The sequence below is a fragment of the Drosophila kikkawai genome, chromosome X (assembly GCF_030179895.1).
Source record: "Drosophila kikkawai strain 14028-0561.14 chromosome X, DkikHiC1v2, whole genome shotgun sequence".
In the NCBI taxonomy this organism is placed as follows: domain Eukaryota; kingdom Metazoa; phylum Arthropoda; class Insecta; order Diptera; family Drosophilidae; genus Drosophila; species Drosophila kikkawai.
In genome coordinates this window covers 21,455,832-21,470,235 of record NC_091733.1, presented here as the reverse complement: position 1 = coordinate 21,470,235, position 14,404 = coordinate 21,455,832, and the positions used below count along the sequence as shown (strand labels likewise).

General features: G+C 40.4%; 1 protein-coding gene across 2 annotated transcripts in view; it reads left to right on the top strand.

Annotated features, from left to right (window-relative positions):
- The window catches only part of chas (chascon), a 31,273-nt gene extending 16,901 nt beyond the window's left edge, over nucleotides 1-14,372 (top strand). For both annotated transcript variants that reach the window (XM_017174519.3, XM_041774919.2), the window contains 3 exons: nucleotides 8,675-9,224; nucleotides 10,445-12,449; nucleotides 12,510-14,372. In XM_017174519.3, coding sequence (XP_017030008.1) covers nucleotides 8,675-9,224; nucleotides 10,445-12,449; nucleotides 12,510-13,590 — 3,636 coding nt within the window. In that variant the 3' untranslated portion in view covers nucleotides 13,591-14,372. The remainder of the gene's footprint in view (nucleotides 1-8,674; nucleotides 9,225-10,444; nucleotides 12,450-12,509) is intronic.
- The last annotated feature ends 32 nt before the right edge of the window (nucleotides 14,373-14,404 follow it).

Sequence of the window (14,404 nt, the reverse complement as noted above, 5' to 3'; positions counted from 1 at the left end):
ATATCTAAGCACATTATTTAACTAGTAACACGATTGCCTGAAAGGGGAAAAAACTTTAATTTGCTCACAATTTTCTGATGATGGGCTTAACCTCCAGTTGGTTGCTCCCTCTCCTACTCCCACTCCCACTCCCTATCCCCCACTGGGCCACAACATTATTCATCTTCAGTCGAGGCTTTATGTTCATCTCCATAGCCATCACGAACGGTGGCCTAAGCTCTGCTCCAAAGATGTGGAAGACCCGAGACCGGTTGGCCGAGAAACTCAGGAGCGGTTCTCGGGCCAAGAGGTGTCTATGTTACCAGCACTGAGAAAATGTTGAACTCAGATTTATATTGATTATTTTGGATTTAAATAAATATTAATAATGGTTAATGATTAATTTTGAATACTTAAAGGGTTTGCCTACTTAAAAATTAACCAAATAATTGTTTTCAAAATTCCCTCAAATTGAATAATATTCAACTTTTTAAGTGGTTTGTAATAATATCCATACTTTTATATTTAAATATAAATTTAAAATTTAAAAGTAATATATAATTTTACAAAATGAAATTTTTGAAATATTTTAAATTAAAAAAAAAACTTCTTGCCTCCATTTTGTTTTCTAAAATATTTTTGAGATTCTAATACAAATGTTTTAATGAATTTCGTTATCGCTTCCTTTTCGATTAGTTTTTGCAAGTGATTATCGATCAACGCGATGTGTAATCGGAGACGCTGCAGTGCGGACAGGCTGAACCGAAAATTGGCGTAAATAACTGAAAATCAATTCGGCGTGAAAAGCAACAATGTTGTTGCCAGGCCCATGTTGTTGTTGTGTTTTCCCCACTTCTTTTGCTGCTGCTTTTGTTGCTGTTGTTTTCTTCTCTTTGGTTTTGCTTTTAAGCTCATTCGAAAGTTATTGGTGTTGTTGTTGTTGGTGTTGGTGGAGCTGCATCCCGCTCAGCTGGCGTCGACGGCGCTGCTCCCGCCGCCTGCTCCAAGCCGTGCGAGCCGCTTTGGCGATCAGTTGCCGTTGAGCGAGCGAAGAGCGTACAACTACAACTCGCTTTGCTTTGCATTCCGTTCCATTCCGTTCCGTTTAGCTTTGATTTACTGTTATTTTGTATGCTTATCTGCTATTTATCTGCTTCTCCGGCCAGAAGACAATCGGGTTGCAAAAAAAGACGTTAATAGTTAATCGGTGGCGATCGTTAATCGGTATCGATACTCTCTCCGCGTTGTTGTGTTTGTGTGTGTTGTTGTTTTTTTTTTTCTCGATTTTTGTTTACAACACCAATAAGAGTTGCTCTCCCTCTCTCTCTCACGAGCTGTTTAAAATAGTTAATTGTGTTTTTGTGTGTTCGTGTGGCTTAGTTTTTGTTTTAATTTAGTTGTTAATGCTAATGCTTAATGCGTGGGCTTTTGGCCAAGAGGCAGATGGTGCAACCGATTAGAGTATTGCCAAATTTGTGAAAACAAAATAACTAAAATCAACGAGGACAGCAGAAGGAGAAAGAGGAGTAAGGGGAAAGGAGAAAGGCAAGAGGAGAAGTGAAAACAGAAGGAGAAGAAGAAACCAGCTCCAATTTGCATAATTATCAAGGTGCGATATGTTCCAATAGTTATTGGTTTTTATTAAAGCTAAATTTATAAACATCTCCAGAAAAGTATTGCAATACTATTATATTTTGTATCAGTAGTATCAATATTAAATATTACTATGCATTTAAATTATTAATAAATATATTTAAGAACAATAATAATCAAAATTAATAGTATATTATGATATTATGATATTATGATATTATGATATTATGATATTATGATATTATGATATTATGATATTATGATATTATGATATTATGATATTATGATATTATGATATTATGATATTATGATATTATGATATTATGATATTATGATATTATGATATTATGATATTATGATATTATGATATTATGATATTATGATATTATGATATTATGATATTATGATATTATGATATTATGATATTATGATATTATGATATTATGATATTATGATATTATGATATTATGATATTATGATATTATGATATTATGATATTATGATATTATGATATTATGATATTATGATATTATGATATATAAGAATATTAACCCATACCGGAACAACTTTTTTGAACCGGCCTCCGATTCAGATTCTGAGCCTGAGAGACCAACTTAACTTAAACCGGTAGTTGGCAATTAACCAAGCCAAAAAGGTAATGCCATTGAAGATGTGTGGTGGTCGTTACACGGACACTTACAAGGCATCAGAGATAACCATTTCATGATTATATTACTTTCTAATATTAATAGCACAATAAATATGTTGTATTAAATAAAGATTATTTTTTTATTATTATTATTATAATAACCTCTGGAAGATATTTTAAAATAAGATGATTTACATATAAGGAAATTAATTAGAGCTTTTTTATTAATTAATGAACTTAATATTATTATTTTCTTTCAAATTAAATCACTTAAAGGGTTCTAATATTTTATTTTTATAAATATAAACTTTATACAAAATATTTGTAAGTTTAAAAGTCAATAAGATATTTTCAATATTAACATTTTTTTATTAAATTTCTTAGATTCGCATAGACCAAAGGGACCCTAGATTATCATTTTATTTCATTTAATTTTATTATATATAATTTTTTAATTATGGTCAACACTGCAAGGCATACACACTGAGAGACGACCACGAGAGAGAGAAAGATGGATGGCAAGGTAGTTGGGTGTGCACACTCTCCCGGAGGCGAAAGAAACCGCAGCCCAGCTGCTTGGGCTTGGGAGCCCCGGGGGCGAACCAGCGATGGCCAGAGGTGGCCGAGAGGTACAGGGGCAGACCTGTTCTGAGCCAGGTTTAATCAATAGCCAAAGTGCGGCTACTGTGGCTGCGCGCGGATCGCTCCTGCCGCGGATCTCTCGGATTCTAGGCGTGTCTGCGGCAGGTCCATGAACCTAAAAAGCCACACACTCTCGCGGACACCGCAGGTACTACAGATACAGGTACACATCGGAGGGAGGAAGGGAGGCAGGGAGACACAAGCACATTTAATTCGTCCATGCCACATAACATTCAGAGAAGTTTTTGGTGGAAAGCGACCACAAAAAGTGTTTGGAATTTGAATTTAAATGCGGTATCTCTCTCGGCACTTCTTTGTCTCGTCGGTGGCTACGTCTTGGGCTATATACTACATTGTACCTGTATCTGTATCTTGTCTGTGTGTGTGTGTGTGGGTACTTGGCTGTGGTACTTGGCCGAAAACTCGTTTCGGAGTCAGTCTAGGTGCCCCCACATGCTAAACCAATCCAATCCCCAGCCCAAACAACTCTAATCAGCAAATGCCAATCAGCAAAAGCAGCTGGGCGTTGGGAGGCTTCAGGGGGTAAACTTTTCTGGGCTTATTTTGTGGAGTTTTGAGTTGTTTTTTTTTTTTTTGTTTCTAAGGGGGGAGGTAACCTGGTCCAGAGCCAGAGCAATTCACGCAACGGAAACGATAAACCGAGAGCCAGGCTCACAGCCCACAGAGACTACCAAACTCCAACTCCAAGCTCAGCTTAGACCAAGTCTCTTGCCTTAGCTTGCTGGTCCGAATTTGGCTTTAACTTTTAACCTTAGAGTCAGACTTCGAGATCTCAAAAAAAAAACCATCATTAACTGTCGTTTACACTTTACACAAAGTTTATTATTATACCTTTTTATACCCTTGCAGGGTATTATAATTTCAGTCAGAAGTTTGCAACGCAGTGAAGAAGACCTTTCCGACCCTATAAAGTATATATATTCTTGATCAGCATCAACAGCGGAGTCGATCTAGCCATGTCTGTCTGTCTGTCTGTCCACCTGTCCGTTTCTACGCAAACTAGTCCCTCAGTTTTAAAGCTATCTGAATTAAACTTTGCATATAGTCTTCTATATACTCTCACTGCTATATATGTCGGAACGGGCCGGATCGGACGACTATATCATATAGCTGCCATACAAATGTTCGATAAATTTGTAGAAAAAAATTATAACTTTGCTGTTTTTCAACATTTTTGCATCATTTTTGAGATATAGCTATTTTATATTATTCCAGAATTTTGGTAAAAATTTTATGAAAATCGGACAACTATATCATATAGCTGCCATAGGAGCGATCGGTAGATGTAGAGAAAATGTAAAGCTGGAAATGTAAAACTGTAACTGTCAAACTGTAAACATAATAAGTATAGGTAAAATGTAATGAAACTCTGTTTTGTGTGTGTTTTCAGCATTATAATTTTTAATATAAATATCAAAACCAATCTGCAAGGGTATACAAACTTCGGTGTGCCGAAGTTAGCTTCCTTTCTTGTTAAGGGTTAAAATAAAAATATTTATATTTTGTTTTCTTGAGTTTAACTAATGAATATAAATAAATAAATTAATACAACTACATAGAAGTTAAACTTAAGTTCTAAAGAAACTAAAAATATGTAAATTAAATTTTTAATTTATATAATTAATTATTATATATATATATTTTAATTAAAATTAAAATCCCAGAGAAACGAAAAATAATACTATATAATAAAAATTATTACCAGATTTTTACTTATATTACTATTATACAATTTTAAGGGTTAAATACATATTCATATATTCTTTTCTTAAGTTTAAATATTTATTCAAATAATTTAATTAATATCAATCTTTAAAATTTTAACTTAAACCCAAAAGAAATTAAAAATATTACTATATATAGTAAAAAATGATAACAACGCTTTTATTTTAATTTTCAAAATTGTTTGTTAGCAGCTAATAATTAACATTTCAATTTTACATTTTTAAATTTTATTATTTTTAACTTGTTTGTTGTGTGAAGCTTCAAAAAAGAACAGAGTATAAAGCAAACAAGGGGCCTCTATGGCATACCGCTTTCATTCCACTATAATTCTCAAGTAGTTTAAACCAAAAGATACATAGCTTATTTTTTGTTATTTTAAAATCTCTCCCTTATACTCTTTTTCACCTTCATAAGAGCAAAGAAGAGCAAGCTATAAACCAAAAATAAATCTGTCTCACTTTATGGTTCCAGCTTCTTATCACTTAACGATCATCATATATGTATGTACGTATATGTATTCAAGACCCACATAGAGATGACCTCTGATATGCGGATGCTATCTGGTGGATCTTGTGGATCTGTCGGTAAGGGAGATATACAAAATATGGTCTCTTGTTGCCGTGTAGTCATCATTATCATATGCAGGCGCGTTGGCGTTGGCCGCACACTAACTGAATTACAATAATAATAATCGATCGAGAGCTCCAAGATCCCAGCTACCAGCTACCAGCCACCAGCTCCATTCCGCTCCGCTTCGCCCGGCTATGCTTATGTTCAGTTCAGTTTGAGTTCGGTTCAGTATAGTTCGACTTGGCTCGGAGAGGTTGAGCAACTCCCAAGGCAAACTGGTCTTCCACCGATACCAAGCTATCCCCTCCGTCACAGTCGCCTTAAAAATTTGCTCATTTCTCTTTTTTATTTATTTTTTTTATTATTTTGTTTTTTGCCATGGCAATTTTGTTTTGTTTTTCTCTTTATTTTTTGTTGTTGTATTTGTATTTGTATTTTCTACTGGCTGTTGGCTGCTGGCCACTTGGCATGCCAGGCGAAATGTCCATTTGAATATGCTGGCCGTGTGCAAACGTAAAAGGTTCCAGTTCGAGTACTCAGTACTTGGGCACCTGGGAAACCCTCTTTTTTGCGGCTTTTTGGGATTCGGCCAGGTGAAGGCAATAAAGCGAATCAAGATAAATCACAACAACATGCGGGGAAAAGTTGTCAACGCACAGGCGTTATACCCTGGGAGTGGGTTTTCGCTTCGACCATTACACTGCACAGAAAGTGAGGTCATTAATCGAATCATTATTTGCTTTTATTAAATTATAATGTTTATTTTGTTCAATTACCTTGAGTAATAGTTGATAAGTTATTAAGATTATTTCTTACAATTTGTTTGGGTTAAAAGGGAGCATTAAGAAGGTGTCTTTGGAAAAGGTTTCCTAAACTTTTTAAAAGTTAAGGTTAAACTTACTAGTTATTTTTGCATTATTTTTAAGATAAGAAAAGAGTTGTTATTATTAATATTTAAATTAATATTCACCTAAATTAAAGCATGACTCTTGTGGGTTTTGTGTGTTAAAAACTAATTGAATTATAACGAAATAAGTTTAAATTAGGGTTATTATCCATGAGAAAAATACTATTCAATTAAATGTAATATATAAAATGATTATTATTTATTATTTTAATTATTTATTAATTATTTTAAGTAAATAAAGTTTCTTGAAAAGTTTTTTTTTATTAAATCTTATGTTTTTATACAGAGTTTAGCATAGAGCTTATAATCTAGAAATATTTAGAGTAGGTATATACATATTTTTCTTAGTTTAAATAAGTTATTCCAAGAAAAAGTAGAAAACAAAATGCTTTATTTAACACTAAGTGACTAGATTAATTATAACTTATAATACTAACTTGAAAATTTCTTAATATATTCTTAAAAAATATGTTTTGTGCCTAAAAAGATCGATAAAGATATAAAATTATACGTTTTATGTTCGATAGCATTCTTTAGAAAATATTAAAACAAAAAAAAGATAAAGATCTATATAAATAATATTTATATATTTGAATATTCACCCCAAGGTGATTACGGTACTCTTGGTCAATGACAAATAACTTGGGATAGAGGTAAAGCGTTAAGAGCATAAGAGCCAAGAGACCAAAGAGGGATAAAAGTGATTTGTCCCCGCCTCAAAGGTTCGAACTCTGCGTCATCCATCGATTGATATTAATCACCGATCAAAGTTCCTCCTCGGTTTACTTCTTCTCCTCTCCTTCTTTTTATGGTTCCATCATCAAAAACTATATGTAACTTGAATAACTTTAACTCATCTGCATATATGCTTGGAAATTTCGTGTTCAATGGGTTTTTTGAATACCAAAATGAAAAAGAAGAAGGAAAGATTAGTGGGAGATGTGGGGAATGCGTTGGCATATTGGGTATTTGTATTGGTAAAAAAAAAAAAAAGATCATATGGCCAAGAGGCTGACTGACCATCAAGTTTCAGGCCGAAAGAGCGGAATGAGAAAAAAAAAACAAAACCAACTGGCTGAGCAACAACAAAACACTTTCTACGCGCGTTACCGTTAACGCAAGGTCGTCGACAAAAAAATTAAAAACAAAAAAAATCAACAAAAAAAGAAAACAAAAAGCTAAAAATAAAAAATAAAAAAACAAATAAAACGAATAACAACAACAGGTTCAGAGGCGTATCTTTGAATGACGAAGAGATATGGCCAACTCGTCATCTTCTTCATCCGCTGACCAGCGCGTCTTCGTCTTCGTCTTCGTTGTCGTCGTCACCCAGGCGTGCCATCTGCTCGTCATCCAAGAAATCCAAGATGCGATACCCCCAGCAATTCGACCTTGAGCTGTCCATTCCATTCCACAGCCAACAGCCAGCGATCCCTTCTGCCATCCTCCTTTTACACGGCAAGAAAATGGAGTAAAGATTTCTACACGAGAAAATGGAATACATAACAAAAAAAAAGATAAAGTTAAACTATTATGGAAGATAAACATGAAATTCCAAATAAAATTGGGAAATTTTTGATCAGAATTTTTAACTCTATAAATGTATGCCAGCCGAGTAGATCTAGCCATGACTATCAGTCATTTTTTACTTAAATTTATATCAGATTTAGATAAAATATTTTCAATATATGTTTATTTCCTTATTTATTTTGTAATTATTAAAAGTAAATAGGAAAACATCAAGAAAATGAAATAATTAATAATGCAAATATTTGAAAAATTTATACTTTTTTTCGCGGTGTATTCTTGAAATGCATTCTTGACTTTTACCGTTAACTCAATGACGTTGCCCCATCCAAAAAGTAAATGGATTCGTTTTGTGGTTGTTTTTTGCTGTCTTGCTCTGAATACCTGAGAGGTGGCAAGAGGAGGAAAAGGGAGCCGGAGCCGGAGCCGGAGCTGGGAGCTGGGAGCCCACCACCATGTGCAGTGACTGCATCGGTGGAAAAGTGATGCAACCTTCAAGAGGGCCTGGAGTGGAAATTTGAATTCAGAGTGGATTGTCATTTGATGAACAGGAAATAAAATATATCAAATAAATATTAGATATATTGTATTTGATCTCTTGTTTTGTTGTTTTTATTTCCTTACTTATAAATATTTGTAGTGCTTTGGTTTTGAGCTCATGTCATGGCCATTTGCTTTGCAATTTAAAAGGCCATCAATTATGTGCTCACATCTGGAAGTCACGAATATTGAAGTTTAATTGCTAATTGAATCGAGCAAACAAGCTTCAAATATTTGTATTATTTGCAAAAAAGAAAAAAATAATAAAACAAAGTAATAACAAAGAGAAGTGGCAGAAATGCCAAGGAAAATATGGTTTAAATTTTATTTTCTGTATTTTTGCATTTCCTGTATAGTTATGAAACTTGCACAAAGTAAACATTAAGAAATTAAACAATAAACAATAAAAATTACCTTTATAAATATTTTTCGGACCTAATTTAAATAAAATTTCATTAAAATCAATTATTTTCTTGTCAAGAAATTAACATTAAATACATTTAAACTATTTTATCTTTCAGACTTACGTAAACGCCGTGCGCGACGGTGTCGAGGACCTCGAAGCCGTACTGTGTTCACCGGAGAGCCAGCGGCAACTGGCACCTCTCGGTCCCCAGGTGGTGGCCAGCCGAAGCAAGTCCCGGAAGACCATCGACTCGGAGGACACACGTAAGCGCTGCCTGGCCCAGGAAGACGGTACCCTGGTCACCGAGAGTCGGCGAACCACTGAGCACGAACTAATCGTCGACGACGAGCTGCCACCAGACGACGCCGATCCCAACGCCACCAATCCTTCCCAGCGGAATGAACGCGGCTTGCAACAGTTGGTGGGCGCCACAAGGGAGCAGGTGACCACCACGGCGGCCAATCAGCGATTTTTCCGGCAGCGCGACGAGCAGCATGTGGATGTGCTAGCCAACGGAAGGCTCCACTCCACCGAGATGCGCTACGCCGCCGAGACGACGCAAATGGACAAGGACGGGCCCGCGGAGCTGGAGCGACCGGGCGACTGGGATAGCCTCTCCGATCGGATGCGCAAACTGCGCCGATCCCAGCAGCAGCAGCAGAAGGGTAAGTGTTCACGAAGAAGCCAGCAAAGCTTGCTTAAATATCTAAAAGATAGTCGTGCCCAAAGGTTCGTGCATACGAGATTTTGAAAAAAAGTTGGACCTAAAGAGCCTTCCTCTGCGATTCTCATACCCTCTACTTAAGCAAAGCCCTCGGCTATTCTCATTTCCAATTTGTATGAGAGGTCTCTCTTTGGGATTCTCATTCTCCAGAGTTAAAGTGCCCTCCTCTGGGATTCTCATGGCTGCTACCTAAGCTAGTGTCTTCTCAATGATTTTCATTCTCAATTCACATAAGAGGTCTCTTTGAGATTTTCATTCTCCAGAGTTTAAGGGCCTTCCTCTGCGCTTCTCATGGGGGCTACTTAAGCAAGTGTCTTGTCAGTAATTCTCTATTCATAAGAGAGGTCTCTCTTTAGGATTCTCATTCTCTGGAGTTGAAGTGCCTTCCTCTGTGCTTCTCATGGATGCTACTTAAGCAAGCCCTCCTCTGCGATTCTCATGGCTGCTACCTAGCTAGCTTAGGTCTTCTCAATGATTTTCATTCTCAATTCATAAAAGAGGTCTCTCTTTGAGATTCTCATTCTCTGGAGTTGGAAAGCCCTTCTCTGCGCTTCTGATACCCTCCACTCAAGCAAGACCTTTCTCTGATATTATTATTTTTTATATCTTAATGCTTGATACCAATATAGGGGTATAGGGTATAACCTTTGCAGGGGTTTTATAATTTTAGTCTGGATATTAGAAATCGATTTATTAGACAAGCATATAGCGCCACATTAAAATATCTATTTATAAATTTTGCTTGCCGACAACTATCGAAAATTCTAAAAATAGATGTTTGTGTTAATTTCAGTAGTAGTTTCTGTGTGGTCTATGTGCCTATGTTAAAATTAGATCACTTTTTATAAGAAGATCTTTTTTCGACAGTGTGTTAATCGATGACATCAGGCAATCGCTGATTCAGCGGCAAACACGTTTTGATTTCAATAAAATATTGCATAACTGGAATTAATAACATAAATTTTGGGCTAACAATCTGATATCGCTGTTGGGAATTTATTTTAGCCGAAGTTCGTAGTCATTCTCTGGCAATGACAATGAAAGCCTGGCAAACCCTTATAAATCTTGAGTACATTTTTGCACCTTTAGGCGAAAGTTAATGTTTTAGGTTTTCGAAAAACCTCCTAATTAATTATTAAATTATTATTTGTTCTCATTTAGAAGTGGCCCTGCTGGCGGATCGCAAAGATGCCCTTACCAAGCGGCCTCTGGACTTCGATCGCGAAGAGGAGACACGCAAGGGCGAGACCATGAAGTGGCTGGAGTCGCACTTTGGCAGCGAGTCCACCGCCTCCAACGATTCCCGTGACGACGAGGCCGAGGCGGAGGTGGAGCCCACCAAGAAGAGCTACTTCAATGTGACCATCAAGTCGCAGAGCCAGCCGCAAGCTGCCCACATCCATGCCCAGTCCCACCTGGCGGCCAGCACTCAGCATAGCCAGCATACCCAGCACTTGCATGCCCATCATCCCCAGACGCTGCCCAGGAGCGCAGAGCGGGAAAGGGAAAGGGAGCGAGACCGTCATCCGCCGGCGATGGTGACCGCATCCGCAACGCTGGAGCGAAAGCCAGCGACGGCCAATGCCACAGCTATCGGTTGTGGTGGTCGCTCCAAGTACTTCCAGGGGATCTCCAATTGGTCGGAGCGCAAGGATCCCACAGGTCCGCCCGTCAACCACTTCTCCTCGCAGGCTTTCCGCGAGGATCTGCAGGAAACCATACGGCGCAATGGGCTCAAGAAGAAGGTGAGTGGCCCCGGGTCCAGTCACAGCTCTGTTCTGCCATCGCCAGGCCATCAGGACATTAGCCGGCAGCAGCAGCAACAGTCCAAGGACAGCTATGTCAGTCGCGAGGACATACTGCAGCAGAAGCGCCAGAGCCTGTCCTCACAGTTCCTGGCCCGCTCCATGCGTGGCTCTCGCGATGCCCTCGACGATCTAGAGGCGATTCCAGGACCAGGACCCGGACCCGGACCAGGTTCATCCATGATATCCGGCCGTGCCGAGGAGCCGTCGCACAAGAGAGTTGCCTACGGCCATCGCAGCGGAAGTAACACCACCAACACCAGCACCAGTGGTCACCACATTAACGGTCATGGACATGCGGTAAACGGACATGGACCTGTCCTGGTCAATGGACGCGGCAAGAGCTATGAGCCAGCACCTCCACCGCCACTGCCATCGGCGGTGGCTCCGCCCATGGAAAGCAGCAGCAGCAGCCTGGGTCTTAATTCGCGACCCACCGTGCCGCAGCGACGACGTGCCATCGAGAAAAAGCTGGGCGAGCACAGCCACACATCTCATGTCCATAGCCACAGCCACAGCCAGGTCAAGTCGCTGGCTCCATTGCCGGGTCAGTTGAATCAACTGGAGCCGCCGCCGGACTATTCGCCGCCTCCAAGGAGTCGCAGTCGCTCATCCTCGCCACAGGTGGACTACTTGATGACCAGGGAGCGAGAGGTTCCAGCTAGCACCATGACCCTTAGCCGGAAGCAGCAGCAGCGGACAAGATTTGCGCCCACATCCAGTTACCCGCCGGCAGCAGGAGCATCAGCCGCCGGCGGTGGTAATCTACGAATGCCAACGGGTGTGACCTCTGCCTCCACCTCGAATCTTTCGGCCATGAGTGGCGGCCCAGGGGGAGGCGTTAGCACCTCCAAATCAAGTCGCATGGGCCAGGTGATTGGCAACTCGCTAAGGAAGTTGGTCAGCAAGATACGATCGGCCAGTGCTGAGCGCAAATTCCGGATGAAATCTGCGGCCAGCAAGTCGCGGGAACAGTCGCCCAGTCCAGGTCATGATCCAAGGGGAGGCATCGGTGGTCCACCGCCGGTGACTACCTATCAGCAATACAATGTGATTGATGGTCACATAGGTCATGGCCACAGTCATGACTCCGAGGACTCCAACAGCGACAATCAAAGGCGCAGGGAGCGGGAGAGGGAAAGGGAAAGGGAGAGGGAACGGGATCGAGAGCGCGAACGGGATCCTCTGAAGCAGGAGACCCAAACCCGTCAAAACTTTAAACGCGCCGAGTCGGCAGATCCCCAGCTGCAGCACCTGGAGCAAGCCATCAGTCCCAGGCAGCGTTACTATCTGGGCGAGGATCCCTATTCCAGCACGCTCTACGGCAAGGAGAATCTCTATGAGCGTCGTCCACGTCAGCGGTAAGTGAACTCCCCAACTCTCCCTAATTTTATTTAATTTATTTTACATTTGCTTCCTAGAAATGTCCCGGAGCGTCCAGAGGAGCGAATGGAACGTCTGGAGCGGCTGGAGCGTGAGGATGACTACTACGAATCGAGGGCACCGCCGCCGCCGGTGACAGCTGCTCACACCCTGGGACGCTACCAGAAGCATGGCCAGCGTTTTAGCGGCTCCACGCCCAATCTCCACCAGCAGCAGCAGGATTACCGCTCGGCCCAAACGCTGCCCAGAAAGCTGCACGAGCAGCGAACCCAGAGATTTGGGAATGCGCCACCGCCACAGGGCAGGGCCAGCAGTTATCTGGGACAACAGCAGCAGCAGCAGTCCTCCAGGGGCATTCCCCAGAACCAGAACCCCAACCAGATACCTATCCAATCGCAGTCGCAGCCACTTGGACCGGCCAAACCGGCTCGCACCTACGCCAAGGTCCTGAATCGCAGCAAGAGCTTCAATGTCCATGGCATGAACGGCAGCAACGATCCTAGTCCCATCTACATTGAGAAGCTCACCCGGAATAACTACCACCAGGCTGCTAGGCAGGAGCCAGGCTTTGGCTATGGCCTGGGCCAGGGGCCCAACTCCAACTACAAATCCAATCCGCATCTCTTCTCCGGCAAGGACAACTCCCTGAAGAGTGGCCTCAAGAGTCCCTCGATCGTTAATCTGATCAGTCGCAGCCAAAAGGATCTGACCAAGATAGCGGGCAACGAGGAGGACGAGCTGAGTTACCAGGGACAGGAGCAAGACAAGAAGCAGCTGTATCTGCGCGGTCTGCACCAGCAGGCACCGGATCTTTATCGCGTGATTCACGGCGACGAGGACTATGTTACGCCGCCGCAGCAGCAGCAGCAGCAACGCAGCAACGGCAAACATCCGCTGCAGGCCAAGTACTCGCTCGACTCCCGATCGCCGCCATCCGTGGAGCTCAACAAGGACACGGCCAGCATTGTGCGGCGCAGCAGCGAGGTGGATCACCATCAGCAGCACCAGCAGCTCCACCATGTTCAGAGCCACCAAACGCAGAACCTGCGCCGCGGCTCTGGAGCCACCATCATTGAGCTGCGTACCGCCGGCGGCGGTGGCATGGGCCATCGCAAGTAATTCCTAGACAGTGATCCCAGCCAGAGAAACTCCTCCACAGTCGAACTTCCTTCTGGGTCTTTTTTTATAAATTCTGTTTCCTAAATATTGTTTGTTTTTTCAAAAAATCCTTTCAAATGTTACTTCAAATCAAAAATCCTTTCAAACTTTTAACTGAAAAACCTTTTAAACGTTTACTTCGAATTAAGACTCCCTGTCAAATTGTGCTAAGAACCAATAATCGCTTCAAAATGTTAATTTAAACTTGATTAATCCATAAACCAGGGAAGTTCGACTGAATATTTATATCCCCCCGCTAGGACCCTTAATCATCCATAACTATTTGCTAACAAAGGCTCGAACCTTGGGCTTTAGTTTCATTTGTCAAGCAGCAAATAAAAGTAAAAGGCCAAAATTGAATGTTAAATGAAAGACAAGAAATGCCCTAAAAGCAAGACATAATTATATAAATATATTAAAAGTAGAATGGGATATACATATGTATAGTGTCCTGTCCTGCCGCCACGCCTCTTCCAATCGTAATAATTTGATAATATTATATAATGATGCCTACGTCTAATTACACATCCATCTACTATATCATTTTTGTTTTTTTTTTTTACTACTAATATTAACGCTTGTTGTATAGATACCGTTTTAATGCATAAAACTAACTAATATAACTAATATTAATGCGATAATTATTGTACAATTTCTGATTAATAAACAAATTGCAATTAAAATTAAAAAATAAAGTGCCAAAATAAATAAAAAAATATATACATGTGTGTGTATGTGTGTGAGTCGGTGTTTTTGATATATTTTTATATGTGGA